Source organism: Clavelina lepadiformis, chromosome 3 (assembly GCF_947623445.1).
Source record: "Clavelina lepadiformis chromosome 3, kaClaLepa1.1, whole genome shotgun sequence".
In the NCBI taxonomy this organism is placed as follows: domain Eukaryota; kingdom Metazoa; phylum Chordata; class Ascidiacea; order Aplousobranchia; family Clavelinidae; genus Clavelina; species Clavelina lepadiformis.
In genome coordinates, this window is record NC_135242.1 from 15,433,781 (window position 1) to 15,453,854 (window position 20,074).

At 34.6% G+C, this 20,074-nt stretch overlaps 3 protein-coding genes across 4 annotated transcripts; 1 reads left to right on the top strand and 2 right to left on the bottom strand.

Moving 5' to 3' along the window:
• Nucleotides 1-1,880: 1,880 nt before the first annotated feature.
• Nucleotides 1,881-3,884, top strand: LOC143450778 (biogenesis of lysosome-related organelles complex 1 subunit 1-like). Its single transcript, XM_076951467.1, has 3 exons — nt 1,881-2,066; nt 2,232-2,364; nt 3,250-3,884. The coding sequence occupies exons 1-3, from the start codon at nt 1,933-1,935 to the stop codon at nt 3,382-3,384; spliced, it is 402 nt and encodes a 133-aa protein (XP_076807582.1). The 5' UTR covers nt 1,881-1,932; the 3' UTR covers nt 3,385-3,884.
• Nucleotides 3,885-5,837: 1,953 nt separating this feature from the next.
• LOC143450776 (DNA primase large subunit-like) lies at nt 5,838-17,540 on the bottom strand. Of its 2 annotated transcripts, none has more exons than XM_076951465.1 (14): nt 17,433-17,540; nt 17,108-17,213; nt 13,100-13,200; nt 12,899-13,008; nt 12,730-12,824; nt 12,470-12,590; nt 11,300-11,452; nt 11,150-11,230; nt 10,873-11,013; nt 10,622-10,804; nt 10,007-10,133; nt 8,634-8,785; nt 6,795-6,864; nt 5,838-6,727 (listed from the first exon to the last, which is right to left on the bottom strand). In XM_076951465.1, the coding sequence occupies exons 2-14, from the start codon at nt 17,179-17,181 to the stop codon at nt 6,546-6,548; spliced, it is 1,590 nt and encodes a 529-aa protein (XP_076807580.1). In that variant the 5' UTR covers nt 17,182-17,213; nt 17,433-17,540; the 3' UTR covers nt 5,838-6,545. The 2 variants fall into 2 exon arrangements, with proteins under 2 accessions (XP_076807580.1, XP_076807579.1); XM_076951464.1 differs by having other exon boundaries at nt 17,108-17,229; nt 17,433-17,539.
• Nucleotides 17,265-18,711, bottom strand: LOC143450777 (non-structural maintenance of chromosomes element 1 homolog). The gene has a single exon (XM_076951466.1). The coding sequence runs from the start codon at nt 18,605-18,607 to the stop codon at nt 17,855-17,857; it is 753 nt and encodes a 250-aa protein (XP_076807581.1). The 5' UTR covers nt 18,608-18,711; the 3' UTR covers nt 17,265-17,854.
• Between the last annotated feature and the right edge of the window lie 1,363 nt (nt 18,712-20,074).

Consider the following 20,074-nt stretch of genomic DNA (forward strand, 5'->3'; position numbering starts at 1 on the left):
GAATGGGCATGACTCAGCAGAAGTTTCCTGCTGGAAAACCTGGAAGATTGCTTTCGATTTCAGGAAAAACTTATTTGTTTACTGCTTTACAAACTTAACTTCCAACAAGAAAAAAAAACATACAAAGTTACACGAAAGACAAGAATTTTGACCGAAAAACTTGTGCTGAGTCATGCCACGGACAACCCTAATTTACGGAATGAAGAAACTAAGGTACGCAACACTAAATACGGAAAGTGAGAAATTACGGAATATTTTTTTTTCAATTTTTGTAGTCAGTGAAATCGCAAATATACGTGGTATATTATTTAGCTTAACCTGTTAAATCTAAACAAATATTTTTGTCGCAAAGTGTTCGTAACTTTCCAAAATCTTTAGAAAAGGTTTCTGTCGGTGCAATCATTTATTTATTGTAGTTTTTACGGTATGAAGAAACTGAGAAACGTGACACTAATTTAGTGAGAAATCGCTAATCCGATTTTGGTGAAATTTGTACCATTCATCTTAGAAAATCGAATAAAATTATTTAATAACCCAACAAAAAAAAATTGTTTCCAAATATTGAAATTTTTTTTCCAATTATAATGAAATTACCCGCATTCTATTGTTCATGAATTTTTTCTTGCTTTGTTAACGCCGTTGTTGGTTGTCTGGCAATTAGTTATTTTTAAAGTTCTAGTCATAAAATGGTGTCAGACTTCGAACAATGTACTGCTATGGCGGCCCTGGTGCAAACGAATCTATCTTAAACACCGTCCATGGACGATTAACAAAAACGTCCATCTTGCATAAGAGCGTCCATGGACGCTTAATCTTCGAAAAAAACTTCCATGGTTGATCTCGAAACTATTGATTTAAACTTATCGTAAAATCTGTCCATGGACGCTTATTTTGAAAGATTGCTTTAAGCCTATCTAAAAAAACACCGCCATCGATGGATGACTAAGCGAAAACGTTCGTTTTGCGTAAAAGCGTCCATGGAGGATCCGCAGATTGCGTCGTGTCCAGCTTTTACCCGGTGCCGTTTTGAACCTTGTATTGAGCTATGGGAAAACTTTGAACAAGTTTCCATCATGGTTGAATAAGAAGGTAGACTAATATTTCAGTTAATAACTTCCTAACAAAACGGAATTTTGCATGACAAGTCACTTTTTATAGCAATTATTAGTAAAATTTCCAAAATTTGGAAGTTTTGATTCTTGACCAGCAGTCCTCTAGCCAGGATGCGTGCGATTCGTCTGCCGAAGGTCAGTTTGATGTACATTATGAACACGCCAAAAACGGAAAGTCAAAGTGAAATTGCATTTGCCATGGTTTCGATATTTCAAGATGTGTATTTGCTCCATGCCAAGCTGAGGTTAAACTGAATTTAGGTCGCTTGACTGTAAGTCATTTCAAATATCTTCGGCGTAACTTACGTGGAGTGCACCAAAATTCAGCAGGGTTTCTGTGAAACCCTAGTGTTTCACCAAACATGTAGAGTTGCTTGGTGAGCGTTAAGGTTTCCTTGGCTGGTGCTTTTTAATCTATTTTGACAGATTAACGATGCTCAAATAAGAACAAAATAAATTTCTGTTTTAACATACTGGTAGGAACTGTACATAAGCTGACTCTAATTTTAATGTTTTTCTTTATATATTGCATTTTATGCAAATTGTGTCTTTGGAAAAGCAAAAAAGTGTGCAATTTGCAGGCTACCAATATTGAGGGTCTACTGCAGAAGTGCACAACAATAGGATGCATTTGTATACTACTCCAGCTACTCAAATTGTCACGTCATCTGGTTGTACACTTCTGCACTAGACCTGGTATTGATTTCTAGAGGTAGACTCTATACATGTTTTCTAATTTAATCAATTCTTACATTTTCAATTATCATGCATGCTTTTTGTTTTTAATCTGCAGTGTACAATGTAGTGGTTTTGCATCATTATGTTAACTTCTATGCTTAAATGTCATCGTAACAAGCAACAAGAGTTAAAGCGAAGTCAGGAAGAAAAACGTCAAGATGTAGTAGCTGCACTGTATAAGTTTAATGAAGGTGTCTTGTCGGAAATAAACAGTGGGTACGAATACCAATTTCCATATACAGGAAATGTCCTCGATACAACTTTGTTGTAACATTGTTATAGTTGTTTTGCTGTTGAAATCGGTCTCTTATTAATATTATACTTGTTTAAGATATTTATTATAAAATGTTTGAATTATCAGTAAGCTTATTACATGTTTAGAGTTTCGTCGTCATATGTAAATCAATGTCAAATAGATGCTGAAATGAAGCAGCTACAATCTCAAACAATCCGCTTCACCAAGTTGACTAATCAGTGGGCTACCCAGTTAAATGGATTTTACACTGCATTGAAGGTAACATTGTATCAATATAACAATGCCTTGTTTTTAATATTTTGATTTGCATACCAAAAGAAAAGCCAGAATAACTAAATCTATAATCTGTAGAGTTTGTAATCCTTGTTTTATGTAAACTCCTATGAACGACTAAATCAGAAGTCTGAAACATGTCCGTTTTGAAAAATAAGATGTCGACTCGATAGCCAAGTGGTTCGAGGGCTGACCTTGCAGTTAATGCGACTCAGATTTCGTGTTCGATACCCAGTGGTGCCATAGTATTGTAATTCCCTTGAACAAGGCATTAATGACACTTGCTCCTGTTGTCTTGTTGACACTTGTCCACACTGGTGGACAGTTCTAAATTCGGGCAATCATAAAAAAACCAAAATAAAGAATGTTGTGACGATCGAATCATGCACAAAGGCCAGCTTGGTATCCTGGGCTCGAGTGATGAGTAATCATCGTTTGGTTTAAGTCTTGCAAAGATTTTCCTCCGTCCGAGATTAAACATTACCATACCAATACAACATGAATATATCTGCTCTTGTTGTACTATTGGTATAACTCATCATTTTTAACTTGTTATTCAGGCATGTTGATATTTTGTTTGTTCTTGATTATCCAGTTAAACATATTACACGGGGAAGTTTCAATGACAATATAGTTTATGACCTATTGATTTAATCTGTGTCAATTTTGACTTGTCAACTAGAGTTTTGTGTATTGCAATGAGTAGAAGGCAAACGATGTAAGTGTTATTTTATGTTGCGTGTGCAAGGTAGCACTTGTAAAACTAGTAATCATAATGGATTACTGTTCATCGCATTTAGCAATAAATATCTTTCTGCTAATATTGGTTTTGAAAATATTTTTAATGTAATTTTTATGTTTCGAACTCAGGAAATTGGGGACGTTGAAAATTGGGCTTCTGGCATAGAAGAAGATTTAAAAACTGTTGCAAGCTCTCTAGAATACCTTCACAAGAGCAACACAACATTATCTACTCAAAGTATCGAAATAAAACCAGATGCCTGAAGTTGTTGGAGTTTCAACAGTTGGCAATCTTATTATACCAATTGCTTAACTATGTGCAATGTTACAATGTATTACACTATTTAAGCGCATTGTAGAGAAAGAATTACTATTAAATACTTTTTTCAATATTAATAACCAGTGGTGGACTTCATGGCAACTTTTCACTTGGAAGTTGCTGATTGGACCTACAAAATGCCTACTATCCAGATAAATTGCTTAAGACTTGGCAAGTATTTTGGCGTACAAAACTAGTCAGAGATCAGTCAACCAGTCAATTTATTTTTCGTCAAAAGCCCGGTGGGACAAAAAGCCCGTTGTCACTAACATGCACTATACGACGGGAAAGAGTGACAAAGCTGAAGGTTTAAAACATGCTCAAAAAGTAATTAGGTAATATTTGCTGGTATGATTCCTAAACCCGTGGTTGGTTAAACCTGTGCTAACTGACAGTGTTCTTACTAGATTCTTTTGGTTGTAATAAATTAACTATTAGTACTTGATCGATTGTTCGTTAGTCTGACTTCATTGATGTGTGTGTTCGTTAAACACTGATAGACTAGTTGGGCATCACAGTACGATAACCAAACTGACAATGTTTTTTAATATAATATTATTGATACACAACGAAACGGTTATTGCTTTCAGAGTACAAAGTAGAGATGCATTCAGTATTACTACCAATGCTAGTCTGAAACAATTGACAACTAGCACGTTGAACCCTGTTGTAACGAATGACGTAAATCGGAAGTAATAAGGAACGTGTTGAGTATACTAAACTAAACCTTCCATCGAATCACTATATCATCGGAAAATAGTTGTTGTAGATCGTAGTTCGAAAATCGCACTTCCGTAACCGTTTTTCGGCTACACAACTTCAGAAAATAGGCATTTAGTGTCCGTTTGCGCAAGTTCTGCTTTGTCACTTCGGTGGCCATTAGCCGTCTCCCAAAGTTGAAATTTATATTTAGCTTAATTGGAAAAATTTACGCTAGTAGCAAATTAAATGTTAGGTAACCGGAGATTGCGTTAAATTCAGCCAAACATTTTCGGTTACCCAAGCAAAGTTATAGTCGAAAAATGAAGAAGTAAATTCACTAATTACGTCATGATTTTTCACACTGTAGCGATTAGCTTTGTTTAAGGAATGGGTTGTGAATGGCCTACAAACAAACAGTGGGCACTACTACTTAGGGTTTAGGCTACTTGAAATTAGATTTAGAATAAAAGAACGATTAAATTAGGTATAAGCACGAGGTCAATAACATTTAAATTAGGTTAACAATAAACAACGAAAAATAACTTCGAACACTGTACAAGTTTTTTTATCGGTAATAAGCCAAAATAAAAATTTAATACAGCATTTTCCCGAAGAAATCGTATCTTTCAAGGTAATTAGATGACGCGGTCGCGGCTCGTTGATAAGCGATTAGGAGAGCCGAGAATGTGAATGGGTTTGCAAAAAAATGATTTTAGCTGTGTTATGTCTACTTGACCTGTTGTTACGTCATCATCTGATACATGAGGTTTCGTGCACAATTATGACGTCCTATGTGAAATCCGCTGACAAGACCATTTGGCAACCGTCCCGTGGATGGTTGACGAAGCAGGGTTCTACTGAATATTTAGTTTTGGAAGAATATGTAGACCTCCGTATAAGGTAAAAAAATCGTGAGGTTTTGCAAGTTGGTCTCTTCCTCAAAAAAACTTTGTTGACAATTAGAAAAAGCAATGCTAATGAATAGAAACATAGTTAATGTTCATCCAATTAATTTAATGTCGAACTTTCAAGCTTTAAGCGGTGGCCTTGCTTTACGTGGTTATTTTTTATTGCATTACGTAAATTTCGCAAAACAAAAGAAACTGTTCTACATTGTTTTTGGTGGTGCCTGTAAGTTGCTGGAGCTACAAATATAGCTTAGAGACTGCATCAGTAGAAAAACATAAAAAAATGCATGTTGGCTTGAATAAAAGTTTGCTCGTTTTTTTTTCTTAGAGGCTCGACTACGTTCTAGTAACATAATAGCACTATTCACGGCACAGTGTGAATCGTATGATGGTTTGATAAATAAACGAACTCGCATTCCGTAAAAACATTTATGTGTAATAATCCTTTTCTAATAATCCGTAAATGATTAGAAGTTCCGATGTACGTTTTGTAATTTTTTTAGTTTATTCCATTTCCTTTGTAGATACTCATTCTTTTGCAGTATATTGCTGCTGACTTGTAATTACGTGCTTGCGTAATAAGTAGGCCCAGTCGCTAGTAATAAACACAAAATAATTATGGTTGATTCTTTATATTATTCAACACGAAGTAGAGACTAATTTTGTTTGATAATAATACGTTTTAATCAGGGTGAGGAGGGTGACAGCAAAAGTTTTAAAAAACTGGTTCTAATATTCTTGTGTTTATTCACCTTGCTAAAAAATTCTAGATTTTTACGCATGAAAAACGCCTCAAAATAAATTGTATTCTCATATATTACGTAGAATAGCTGCCAATTTATAATTTACATTTTTGAAACGCAGTACACAACACTTTTTAACGTTGTTTACGGTGCTCGTAATTGGTGAAATAATGAAGTTAATCGGAAATTAGTTTCCAGGCTGAAAAGTAGTTTTTGGCGCTATTTGTCACACGTTAGAGTAGAACGTAGATTACATGAGTAGGGGAGAATCTTGCCTTGTGTGTAAACTGCTTAATCCAAAGGATTCGTTTTTATAAAAAGACCAGCAACTGTTGTTAGCAGGAAAGTGCAGTTCGTGAAGTTAAATATGGAAATAAGAGTAATAGAACTAGGAGCAGAAGCTTCTGACATGAGCAACAAACAAGACGATGTTGCAAAACCTACCAGTTGGTTAAAAATTGTAAGTGCCCTAGCGGTTATCTTCCTTGTACAGAGCAAAACATATTTAAATCAAACCACAATGACAACAGCAACATTTTGCGACAACTAGTCGTGTAGCTACTGTACGAATGGCAAAATACAGGCTTCAGCCACAGTCCGGGACCACACTTAGCTCAGAATCTTACAATTCTTCGTTTCATCCCATGAAGTGATTAGCTTGTTAGCAAGCTGTTAGCAAAGTAACTTGTCCACGAACCATTAGTTTAACCATGGATTTTGCAGACTATGATCATATTGATCAGCGACCAAGTTTTACTCTTCACTATACTCCATCATCATTTGTTCCAGTGTTGAATCTTCCCATTCATTGTTAAATTTCTTTTCTTCCGTGAGATTGCTTTTATCTTCCTTTTGAGAGTTGGGCATCGACCAGTTAGGAGCAAATTTTGTGACGTTTTTGTCCTGATTGTTCTGCTGCCGAGGTACTTTCTCGTCTGCAATTAGTCCAACACAATGTTAAGCGAAAAATACAACAAATATTACTGATGTTTTCGTTGTTACCTTTCAGTATTTTTTGACTCTCATCGAAGTAATGATTTGGATGTGTCACTTGAAAACTAGAGTCTTCAAGCTGAAGTAAAAATGAAGAAAATTATAAAAAAAATCACAGAAGGGCATTAATGTAACGCCCATGTGCGTAACATTGTTCAACAAAAAATGAATCTGTACTAAAATGTGTATTGTAAGGTAAATTTAGGGTGCTCATTTCAAATGCCATTCCCATCAGTTTTAATTAGTAGTAGTTGTAAAAGTAAGTTATTCATTTATGCTTAATACCGTTTAAATAAAATGCAGTGTAAGCTACATTAGCACTTCTCCCCACCCCACATTGCAAAGTTAGTGTGAAACTGTTGAAGGTGTAATTTTACAATTTCATAAATGGAAAGCAACCATAATACTTTCCCATGATGCTCTTTCCGGTGTCAAAGTGTTATCTAGCGTTCAATTTCTTGCTTTGAAAAGTTACTGAGTTGAAAGCGATTTAGGGATTCGCTGCTTTTCTAGTTCTAGCAAGTACAACAGAATTCGTTTATAACGGCTTTGTTTATTATGTTAATTTGCCTAATAAAGTCACAAAATTTCTATCTTTTGCATAAATTGAAGGTCGCCTATAGCGGCACACTTTTATTGTACCGAGACGTATTTTGTTCGTTTATGACGGCACTTAAGCGAGGTTACCAACCCTGCTATGAATGATAATTACGTATTACGTAACAAGCAGTACTACACAAATAACATTTCCCTGTGGATTATTGTAACAGGATTTACTGTGCTGGTGTTTTCTGCGTGAGTTTTGCCAATTTGTTGGTTTTCCATTACACTAACAAACCTGACAGGATAAAATAATTTTTCTTGAAGACAATTTTGGAATAGTTTATCTTAATTCGTCCAGATCGTCAGTTCGTATACAGGGAAAAATCTTTGCAATCCCCTATGACCTAGAGGAGGTGATATAGGCTAACTCTACTGGACTTGGATATAAAATGGTGTTCATATAAAATAAAGAAAGGCTGATATAGTAAAGCTGATGAAACTGCTTTCATGTAAGTTGTGAAATAATGTTGACTTGAAATCTGGAAATTATGCCGCTTGCAATTTTTGATTACATTTCTGTTCATTGTTGACTATCATACGCGTGCTATGTGTCCAAATGTTTTATATGTCAGTGTTTGGTCACAACTTGTAGTATCGGTGAACGATAATAACTGTATCACGATTATGACTGTTTGCTTGGGACAGTTTGCTGTCTGGGAAGTGGGAAGTACGCGAACATCCTCATTCACTAGGAGTCAGATACCATAGGAAGCCAATTCTTATCTTCGAGAAATAAATTGGTGACCCCGGATTCGTGCGAACCCAAATATCGTGTAGGTCAACACGAACGAATATCTAATCTATTTGTATCAACATCAAATGATAAATTCCATTAAGTTGCCAAAACCTCCCTTGTTACATGGCTTAATCGCTAAAAATAACTTCGTTTAAAAAAGTATTGCTTAAATGGGGATCTAGAAAGCATGTGTATAAAAAGTTATCTTTGTCTAATGCTGCAGGCGTAAAGAAATTCATTTTTTGTAATTATTTCGCCAATAACGTATGTTGTTCTGTATGCGTTCAACACTGATAAGTCGCCCGATAAATTACGTAATACTTTTTGTGTAGTTACATATCAAAAATCATCAATTACAGTCAGTAATACTACATGTGTTTGAAAATGGCTGCGCAATAACTCAGCAGATGAAAGACAGCTATAACAATCCGTAAAGAAAAGTGTAAATTGCAATTTTATCATAAATAACTTATTTACAGGTACTTTTATAATGCCTAAATAGTTCTTACCTTGTGTGTATATTCAAAATATTTTTGACATGCAATTTGAAAATGCTGTCCTTTCACTAGGTCAGTAATTTCATCAATGACATCATTTGACGTCTTGTAACTGCGCAACTTTTGCCGCAAAAGATCAGGTGAGGTATGCTTAAATGGACAACCTTGAAAAGCAATTATACTTTCAAAATCAAAGTATTCATATTAACTTACCTTAAATTAATCTTTGTCGTAATTCCAGACTGCAAATTAACATTTATCCCACTTGATACATGACTAATTCTTTCGCAAAACATTTTAAATAACTGCAAAAACTTGTAGAAAAAATGTCAACTGAAAATCAATAATGTTGACTTAATATATTCTGTGCAATTGAAGCTACAGAAGGAGACTGGTCAAGTTTAGATTGGGTGGCGTAGATAACTTAGGATACTAATTGTAATGGAAGAAACATAAAGCATGCAATGGTAAGCAAAATGAATGGATTTACAAACTATGGTCAAGTCTGCTGCATATATGAGTGAAGAAAAGCAATAGCATAGAACAGGGGTGGGCAACCTTTTTGAACCCGAGAGCTGCTTTGGTTGTTAAATTTTTACTGACGAGCCAAGTCATAAGAACTTATGATGTCATAAATAGTTTATGTCGTTTAATTGTTCCATATCTGCATTCCTCAATCGAAAAATATCATTAAATTTGGATAATTAACAATTTGTCATCAATGCTGGCCTAAATAAGGAAAAGAAAAAGAGAGAAACGTTCATAAACAGTACTCTTGGTAGCCTTTACAATTTTTTTGAAATTTTACGATTCGACTAGAAGAGCCACAAAAAACATGCCGGAGAGCCGCATGCGACTCGCAAGCCGCAGTTTGCCCACCCCTGGCATAGAATAACATTTACAGTTTGCTAACATAAATGAGCGTTACGCAATTTCTAAGCTTATATAACTTCCCAAATATCCTGGATTGTTGTTTATATATCTGCGAAAAATTAAAACTGTCATTCGTCATTTCGTTTTCATATAAGTTTGACAATGTACTCTTGAGCGCTATATTAGATAAAACGATATTTTCAAGGTATCAGAAACTCATTCCAGACAAAGGCCGAGCAAAATTCTCAGCAAAACAAGTCACGCTTTCCATTAGCATTATGATTCACATCGTGTGGCAACTCCACAATTAGGCAATCATAAACTCCACTCAAAGATATGAACTAGGATTTTGATCCATATTGGTTTACAAATTGCAATTTGAGTTCTAATAAGTAATTAATCCCTCTAGTCTAGTCTAGTTTTTGATCTCCACTTTTGGTATTGAATTCTAATAATGGGATATAACTACTTATCATTGTCAGCCCATAGCGTTATCAAATAAACCAGAATACCATGGTGATCCTGGGCAGCTGGCGGATTCTTCGTAATGATCGTCATGCAGCTATATGGTGTGTAGTTGGTACGTTTTCCTTCTTTTCCATAATTATGGCGAATATTGTATGCATGTTCTTTATCAAACTGCAAAATTGCATAGCAAAACAAAACAGGCTTGAAATCCTGAAGGATTAGGTCTAAAGCAGTAACAACCACGAAAAGTAGTCGTTTGTCAGCTTGGCGATGTAGTTACAGGGCAGGGCGTTGACTCGACATTATGCAATCTGGGCTAAATACTTGGTGATCATACATCGGTGTTGTAAAGCCCTTGGGCAAGGCAATTGCCAATGTTCAGTCCTGGTAAACAGTGCTACGTTCAACCAGGACTACAAAAAACTAAAACAAATGAATAGAAATTTCATAAGTCAAAAAAGTGCACAGACAAGCTTAGTAACCGAAGTTTGACGGATGTGAAATCATTACAATTTTTGAGTCAAAGAAATAATTATTTATAATCAGTGAAGAAAAGATTGAGATTTTGCAGATGAAATGAAAATTTTCTGGTAAATATATATCACTTTGCAGACATTTTTACCCAAAATTCTTGGAAAACTTTAATATTTTGCATTTACCTTGTCTTCTCCAATGCCTTTACCCAGTTCCTGACGCCAAAACTTCAGAGACTCTTCCAATGTAACTCCAATTCCTTTCAGAAATAAACCATATTGCATTCGACCCCAATGACGTAAATGATGAGTGTCTTTAAGTGCACGATGCAGTTGTCGCATACAAAGAGGATAAGATGTTTGCGACATCTGTACAGAAGAGAATTCTACAACTTCTTGGCTTTAAACACATTTTATACAAAATAAAATTAACTAACGTCATCCAGATCATTAACAGAAACTTTTCCTTCGTTGCGTTTGGGGTCATACGCAGTTGAAAGAGCATTCTTGTTGAAGGAGCATAGAATGGGAAGCAAACGATCATCTTCTTCTAACTCTGGCAGAGATCTTGCTGTAAGCTTTGCAGAAATAACGTCAATAAAATAATTTCCATTACAGATAAGGACGGATTCCAACACTTATTTACTTGAAAATGAAAATAATCTAAATATATTGAACATAGCAAGCAAAGTTAATTCAAATAAAGTTTCTCACTGTTAATGCTTTCGACAAGTGTTCTCGAAACTGATTGCTTATGATAGACAGAAACTCTTTTTGTGGAACAAAGGCATCACCCTAAAAATAGAGACAATAAAACAATAATATTTACTAACATGATTGTATTTCGTATGGCTAAACTATTACCTGATACAAAAACACTCTTCTTGAGCTGACAAGATTGAGCACTTCCACAAAGGGCACACGATAAAAAAATGTCTTTTCAAGTGCAGCCTCTGTTACCTCTAAGGATATTTTGGTCAAGAAGGGTCGAAAACGCTCTTTTTCATCGTCTGATATCTACAAATTGTATACAGTGTTTCTTGTTAGGTTCGAATATTAATAATATAAACTTGGTATGGTGATGGCATGATACCAATATTTATTCTCAGACTGAGAAAGTTTTTGCACAATTTGAATTCGTCAATGATTTCGTATGAGTTGTATGAAAAATATTTGAAAATAAAACCCTTTTAGTTTGGCATATGAAATTCTTAGCTGCTTAGAAATGAATTGTTTCAAAAAATGTCAGACTTGAGTTGAATTATGGTAAAAAAATTATTAGATGAAAGTGGTCTTTGCACAACTTATTTTGACAGCGATTTCTCACTGCTTGAGCCATGGTTAAAGCGATTGACTGAGTGCATTTTCTGATTGTTGTATTTTTTGTCGGCTTTTTTTTGTAATCTTTGAGTCTTTGCTTCCAGAATCAAAGAAAATAACTTGATGTCCTAATTTGGTGGTTGGAATTACTTAAAAGTCAGTTTTAACTGCACTCTTGAAACTTTATCACTTTCTAGTAATTTCTACAGAAGTTGAAATACTTGCCACAGAGTTACCGTTTCTTCTAGTAGAGTTTGCCAGTGAATTGTCTTTCCTGTCACATAATCAATATAGCTTTTATAGGTGCTCAGATTTTGTTTGATGTGTTATCGTTTGGGTATATTGAAATCAACAGTGTTTCCAAATTTAAATACTTTTTTAAAATTTGGGGTCACTTCAAATACATCGTGGAAAATATTAACAACAAACATTTTGTTTTGTGTAATTACCAGGAGCTGCTGAATCCAGACTTGTAGAAAGTTTTGTTTATACAAAAAATATTGGTACCAAGAACCAACAACGTATTCAATTACTTTTTTGAAACGGTACTACTATCAACCATCGATACTGTTTATACCTTTTTTACCAAGTAGTTAAGTACTGTTAGCAACAGCACTGTTAAAGCACCAACTAGCCAACATCTAACAAACAATACAAATATCACGGCATGGCTTAAAACAGCCTTAACATATCCTGCTAAAGAGATTCACATACTGGTGTGTAAGTTAAGTTGTTTTGGCGAAGGAAGGACTGAACACTATTCATGCTCTCCTGCAAAAATCTAAACTTGAATAGGTCCAATTCCTTTTCCAAAAACCAACGCCGCAGTTCTTCGCTATAAAAGAACATATATGACTTTTTTTAACCTAAGTTAAACTTCATACATTTAACGTGATATCAGTATATTAAAAAAATAGTTACACAAAACCTTAAAAAATAATGAGTTTTGTAAAAGTATAACATGACTAATTTACGATTTGCAATATGCAAGCCGCAGAATAAAGTGGGAAATATGATCACGTCTTCTCCATTCCAGTTCAGCTTCACTAACATCCCTATCTCCACCATTCTAAATAGTATGAAAGAATGTTATAGTAAATCAATAGCAATTTCTGAAAACTGTGAAAATCCTTATATTAGTACCTGCAATAAAAAACCTGGATAGTTCTTTCTTAAAAATTCTGTAAGCTTTGCATTATATGTTTGACTGTTCTTTACAGCTGATACTGATAAAGAGTCCAGATAATGAAGAACTGCAAATAAGAATTGACAGATAGTTTACACAGCATATAGTTAATGAAAAAATCTTTAACAAAATTGGGTTAGTGTTAACATTAAACTTGCCTTTAACCCGTTCAAATGCAAATGCTTCAAATTCTTGTAACGTTATGTTCATGGTAGGTGGATCATTGTACATCATAAGATTATGCGGATAAGAGCAGTCACTTTAAACAGAATAAAAGTAAATGAACATAATAACGTTGGGCATGTATATACCATTATGGTACAACCACAAAAACATTTTAACTCAACTGTAAATTAAGTTTTAAATAATTTTTAATGAAGCAGAATTAGCTAACAGTGAATTATCAATTTTTTCTTATTTTATGATAAACGAGTATGGTTGAAGTGGCTTTAAAATCTTTACACAGAAAGGATGTTCCAAATCGAACATAAATCCTGACATCAACACTTTTTGTTATTCTAATGAATTCAAATCTTGAAGACAGATTGGGGTCAAATCCTCCAATTTTGTAAAAAGCAAAAAAATGAGAATGAAACATCACAACTTCCGTAGTTGTTTAGTTGACTTTTAAAAACTGTAACGTGTTTGAGAGTGTGTCATAAATACGTACAGGCAAATTGATTTTTATCAATGATCACCAATTTGGTAACAACTTTATGCAAGGTTTGCCTTGCTCATGAAGTAGTTTGATGAAGGGTAGTGGTCAAAATTACCAGATTCGAATTCGCACGGATATAAAAATTTATTGTTTGTATTTTCACTTTTTCAATTTGGCATGTGTCTGGTATACCAGAAACACTACACCAATAACCAGCATGACGATGTTACAACTTCTAATACTTGTAAGTTGTAACAATACAAAACAATCTTCCATAAAAAATACAAAAAATTAAATCAAAGCAAGTGTCTACTGTTATGCAGTGAATATCATATCTGCCTCATGATCATGTTTTGCATTTCTTATTAAAATTTAGCTAAATGTAAAAACAATTTCCTATGGGTAGGGATGGCCAAAGTAAAATTTCGAATACACAGGTATTCGAATCCAAATTGTGTGGTGTAACGAATCCTGGGATTTGAAAAGTCTTTTTTATATATGTACACCTATACTTTGTTTCACCTTTTCACGCCCACTTACATTTTTTTCCTTCCTGCAAAAACGAACGACATGCACATGTATAAACCAAAGCGTTACCATTTTCTTCTTTATCATTTCAACATAATTTGCTTACACACTTTTAAGCTGTGATTATTTTTGCGTGGATAGATAAGAACAGAAAAGTTTGGTTGTGATGACATAGTGGCCTTACGATCATTAATTAATCATGCATTGGATGCATGGCCAAGGCATGATTGATCTTGTGTAACATCAAGAATGGTTTTGGCTAAGCCCCAAGGTTTGATTATCTATATGTCATTATAAGTTTATTTGTCATTACGTCATTTATTTGGTTTATATGTCATTACTTGGGTAAATGTCATTATCTTTTCACTTGTAACAAACAAATGTGCCAAGTTACGTCAAGCTCACGTTTTGCTCAATCGTAAAGACCCAAAAAAGATGTGACATAGGCTACCGGTATGGAAATAGGTGATCGTTGAACAGACAACTAAACTTATTATCCGATAAAACATTAACCGCATTCCCGCCAACGGATTGTTTAAAAACAAAAGCATTTGTTACAAAACTTTGAGGCCGTGCATACAAACAAAAGACATGTTCGTAAAATGAATTCGTGAGACAAAACAGTAAAAAGCATATCTGCTTTTTATTCACTGTACAGACAAGTTGCAACTCCCAAGCTTTTGCCCAGAATACATTTTGTAAGTGTGTCATCATAGAAACATAGTTCTATGCCATAATTTTGTGGAAACATGAAGTATATTAGGACATTTATAGTTTTTAATGGAATGCTAATGACAAAGTTGATGACTAGAAAAACGCATTTTAATTATGCCAACCGTCGCTAAATTTCTTGGGCAAATTGCCTAACTTTCATTCCTTCATTCAAAGTACTGTAGTATGTAACAATTTTGCACAGTAGAAATAAGTACAGCATATTAGTCCACTGCTGCCTTTTGAGCTTGCAAAATGTGAGCTTATAGGTCTACAGTACTTTTTGGGTTTTAAAGAATAATTTGAAAAATATGCTGCAGAGTGCTGGGTTATTCAGGACTTGGGATTGTTTTGTTTGAATTAAAATGCATTTTGTTAACACTGTTGCAACTCACTAAATAAGAAACGTTTAGATTACAAATTTGGGATTTGAAATTCTACAATTAGCTATCTCTATCGTAGAAACCATTATAATTCTGTTTTGGCCATATCTATCTATGGGTTTAATGACAACTTCACCTTTTCCCCAATTTTTATTAAAAACAAAATACTTTATTATAATTTTTTCCAAAAGCAAGCATATATACCAGGAGTGGCCAAACTGCGGCTCTTTAATGAATTAGCATTGTTGAATTAGACATGCAATTTTCCTGGTCTAGACGAGTTGTTTGATCAGATTATGAAACAATGCGTTCTATCACACGTATTAACAATGGACTCATTATTAGCAATAATCAAATTACACTCCAAAAAGTACATTATTGTACAGAAGTGTGCTAACTTGTACACTGTAGTTAAGTAAACTGTCAGATTGAAGCTGTACGTCAGGGCTGACCTAGTTTTAAGTCTTGGTTACGGTTATAATAATAATTGCAAAAAGAGTTGGTGAAGCCCAGTTGGAGACTCATAGTATCACCACGCAGCACTAATGTTAATCAATAGCTACACTTCTTTGTGAGTGAATAAATTCGTGTTTTTTATTGTGTTTGTGTTGTGGCTCTTTTAAAACTGGAATATGTTATATGCGGCTCGAGCATGAAGCAGGTCTGGCCACCCCTGATATATACCATGAGCAAAACTTTCTTTGCAAAAAGTAATTCTTTATTCCAGGGTTCTCCAATCCCTTGAGTTAGGGTCGCAAAATCAATATTAGGAAAACTGGAGTGCCGACATAATGCATATTGTTGATTTATTTTACTTGTCCTGGTTTATGGTACACAAGCCAATAAACACGGATTCCGTACAGAATGAACACTTATATCCAGGGTTGCCATACCGTCCTTATTTCTAAGATTTGTCCTTATTTTGAAGGTCCATGTCTCGGAAAATATTTTTGTCCTTTTTTCTAAGACACGTCCTTATTTTCACTTGAGTCCTTATGTTTAGGGCAGAGGTTTCTATTTTGGGCATTTCGACGGCATTTCTTCTTTCATTTGCTAGTTATCCTTATTTTTGAGTCCAGTCCAATAACAACAATGCTTATATCTCCCATCTCAGATCTTAAGGGTTTTAGCGCACACTATGGAGATTAAAAATTGATGTAAAACTTGCTCAGGGTGAGTCTGTTGATTTGAGACAAGACTTACAAGTGTGTTACAAATTTGCAAAATTTAACTAAGTGAGGGGCAAGTCCAAAAACAAGAATAGTTAAATGCATTAAATCAAAGAAAAGGTGCCACTAAGTATACTGGTGAAAAGATTTGTACTAATATGTAATGGTTAAGCAGTTATTGCCATAAATAATGGTCACAAAAAATTCTAATTTATCGCTTAATTAGGAATGTTTTCTGTAACAGACAAGTAAATAGTGATGATGAATTCAATGTTTTCTGTCATTTTGTGCTAACCGTATCGATCGTGGCATGGTTATCTGGTACTGTATCAGTTTCAGTTATAGGGACCATTCGAATTTTATGACCAAAATGGTCTGGTCCCGAGGTGGCAACAATAGCGGAGTGTACAGCATTCAAACTTTCAAAAAAAAAATTATTCTAAAATGTTTTAAAATACTAAATTATTCTACTTCGCACATCCCAAATCTCCATATGTATGCTTTCAAAATTGTTTGCTACATAGTACACAGTAAGAAGTCAAGGTCAATAATAAGGAAACCGCTACCTTATTATTTCCCAGTTTACACAAAAATAAATCCCAAATTTATTCAAAATAACTGTTGATCACGCAATGCTTGCAATGATCAAAATATGGATATGATCAACATCCACTCATTCCGGGAACATTTTAATCTACTCTGCAATGATACACATACTCAAGATTTGCATTTAGCTGCAGTCTTCGGTTTCTTCTTCTAACCGCTTGCTTTGGTGTCCCTCCAAATTGCATTCTTCAGTCGCAATAGAGCAAGATAAAGAACACTACATAAAACTTTACCTATAAAATATAGATTATAAGACAAGAGTGGCATGTAGATGAACAAAACAAAACCTTTATTTGCTCCCAGTTTATGCCATTGAGTGTGGTAATAAATGGCAACGTCACAACACAAAGAAATTGATTGAAGTTATAAAAATGGAAACACATTGCTACGAAAAGGCAATTCACATTTAGTACAAGTACAGTAAAAAACAACATACCTAATGTAACCGAAATTGCGCTCAGGACTCGGTCCAGTTTGACGTCAGTATTTTATGACCAATTATATGTTTAGGTAATATAAATGCTGTACAACAAAAGATTATTTCTTTGAAAACATAAAGATGTTTGATACATGATAAATGACGTATATACAATACACATTCGTATTACATACATATGTATATATAAATAAATGTACAGACCATAAAAAATATATAAACAAGACAAAAATTCAACAAACATTGGACAAATAACTGACTGGCTCATTCTTATGTTTTCTGTTTAATAAATTTTTTTCCAGGTGGCACTTAATAAAAATGCAGTGGAAACTTGGCCAGTTGAAATAGCTTCGAAAATTTCCAGTTCAGGGTAATTGCCATGCATTCTATGTTACCTGTAATAATACTACCATGTAATTGTATCATCTATGTTCCTTCCCACTAATCAACGCACCGCTAATAGGTTTATATTTATTAGGCCATGCATGGCCACATGAAAAACACTTGGGCTCTGTTGTGTTTTTAAAGCCCTGTGCTGCACAAAAGTTATGAATACACGCATTACAGTGTTCACAACTCTGTCCATAAAAAACCAACAAATTACAGAGTTTACAACTTTTTACACATCCTTCATGAGCTACAGAAAGGTAATGCTCAAGCTCCAGTATTGACCGAGGTGACATAACAATCATTCCATTATTATCATAAAACCACTGGTCATTTACCAAACGAGAAAGCAGTTTCTTTGCATCACTTTTAGAAAGCTTTGGGGTAAGAGAATCAGCAATGTTTAAGATATCAATAGATGAAGCACATCCTGGATTGTCAGTGTCACTGGAAAGAACAATCAGATCCAAAATTTTTCGAAAAAAATCCATTTCAACACGAGAATAATTACCATTAATAACCAAGCGATTTAAAACGTTTTCAACCATGCTAACCAAAACAAAAACAGTTTCTCCCGTATCTTCTCGTTTACTTTCTCTAACTTTGAAGTGAAAGGAAAGCAACTGAGTATTTATAGTTCCAATAAAATCCTGCAGGGTACTATTGCCATCATCACCAGTAAGTTCACAAAACTTCTCACAAATGCGAGCACATTCTGTATGACTTATTATACCTCTGCTCATAATTGTTTGAAGAAAATATATGTGTGCAGTTTTGTAAGAACTCATTTTATCCGTCTTCTATTCTGGTAAGACATTAATCCTAAATAAACAAAACATATATTTTTAGAACCTTGCAGAAGTTCAAGCTAAAACGAATGGTAAAAAATAGGTGCTAGGTAAGTACAATTTTTTTGGTGAAATAATCACAGTTCACAATTTCTCGCAAAAACCTGCTTATAATTATGATAAAAATCCTAGAGCAGGTAGAGTGCTGTCATAGGCTGTATCTTGCTTTTTTATTTTTTTATACACTGATTATACTATGGGTTAACCACCATTTAATCATTTAATAAAATACAAAAGAAAATACTCTCATAGATGTAAATTAAACTAAGATTATGTTTAGTAACTGTGCAGTTTTCTTTCTCCCCGCCTTTTTGCTCACAAGCAGTTCAATGTCGGGAGTCTGGGAGCGATACTGGGTCAGTACTCTCTGATTATTGTAGGCCTAGTTTTTTGAACTAGGTTACATTTTAAATTAAAATTTATTGACAACCTTGCACTAAAGTACCAGATGGATTATTTAAACTTGCTTTTCACTTAAATTCCAAACCGGTAATTCATTTTCATTGTGTCATAATTAAAACGTTTAATTAATATCGGTCTAGTGGGAATACATTATTACCAGAGGTGGGCAGGTGCAGTATACAAGTGCAAGCACAACCAGATGATGTTACAATTTGAGTAGCGGGGATGACTGTGGTTGTGCACGTATATCGTTTTAAGAAGTAGGCTACGGTTACAAAAGTTCATTTTAATGAAACCTTATTGCTCTAACGTCAACTTTTTCAATGCACAAATATTTATCAAAGTCGCACATGTTTTGACCTTAAGGAACCTGTAGTTGGGTCAGGTTTGAGATAAAAATCGCACTTGAAAGATCATCCTTTATTCAAAAGGTATAGCCTACCGAGTAGCGACAAAGTTTCAAACTACTTTTTGAAACGGTACCGAATACCGGTATCGTAAGTACATTATTTGCCAAGTACCGGTAGCCTACCGACGGGACTTTCAAAGTACCGACTGCATGCCCACATCTGATTAGGCTATTACATTGCATTCAATTAGTACAATCTGCTTGGTGTATGGACACCTGCACTCATGTACCCAAATCAAAATAATTTTCAGTTTCATTATGTCAATTTATGTGTGAGTCTATACACTATTAGGAAAATATAGTAAAAGTCCTAAGGACCCCTAAAAAGTACTCCAGCTATGGGAACCATCACTGTTCGAATTGCAACTTCGCAGTTGGCAAACTTGGACGGGCCAACGTTTTTACCACTGTGGGATTTTCATGTTTTTGGCAAGAGCATGTTTTCCCGCCACATAAAAAGCTCCTTTCCATTTCCACCATAGACATCGGACATATAAACATAATGCCCGACTTGGCAGCCTAAAAAGTGAAGCAAGCATGCGATTGACCAAAAGGCCCCAAGATGTTTAAAAATGCATGGGCGTAAGCCGTTAGGG

Bases quoted from the DNA above. Each gene is read 5' to 3' on its own strand.
- LOC143450778 (XM_076951467.1), top strand. From the start codon at position 1,933: ATGTTAACTTCTATGCTTAAATGTCATCGTAACAAGCAACAAGAGTTA. The intron at 2,067-2,231 runs GTACGAATACCA...TTACATGTTTAG, and splicing joins TTGTCGGAAATAAACAGTGG to AGTTTCGTCGTCATATGTAA. The intron at 2,365-3,249 runs GTAACATTGTAT...TTTCGAACTCAG, and splicing joins GATTTTACACTGCATTGAAG to GAAATTGGGGACGTTGAAAA.
- LOC143450776 (XM_076951465.1), bottom strand. From the start codon at position 17,181: ATGCAATTTGGAGGGACACCAAAGCAAGCGGTTAGAAGAAGAAACCGA. The intron at 12,591-12,729 runs GTAAATTAGTCA...GTTCTTTTATAG, and splicing joins CGGCTTGCATATTGCAAATC to CGAAGAACTGCGGCGTTGGT. The intron at 10,805-10,872 runs GTTAGTTAATTT...TCTTCTGTACAG, and splicing joins CTGTTAATGATCTGGATGAC to ATGTCGCAAACATCTTATCC.
- LOC143450777 (XM_076951466.1), bottom strand. From the start codon at position 18,607: ATGAGTTCTTACAAAACTGCACACATATATTTTCTTCAAACAATTATG.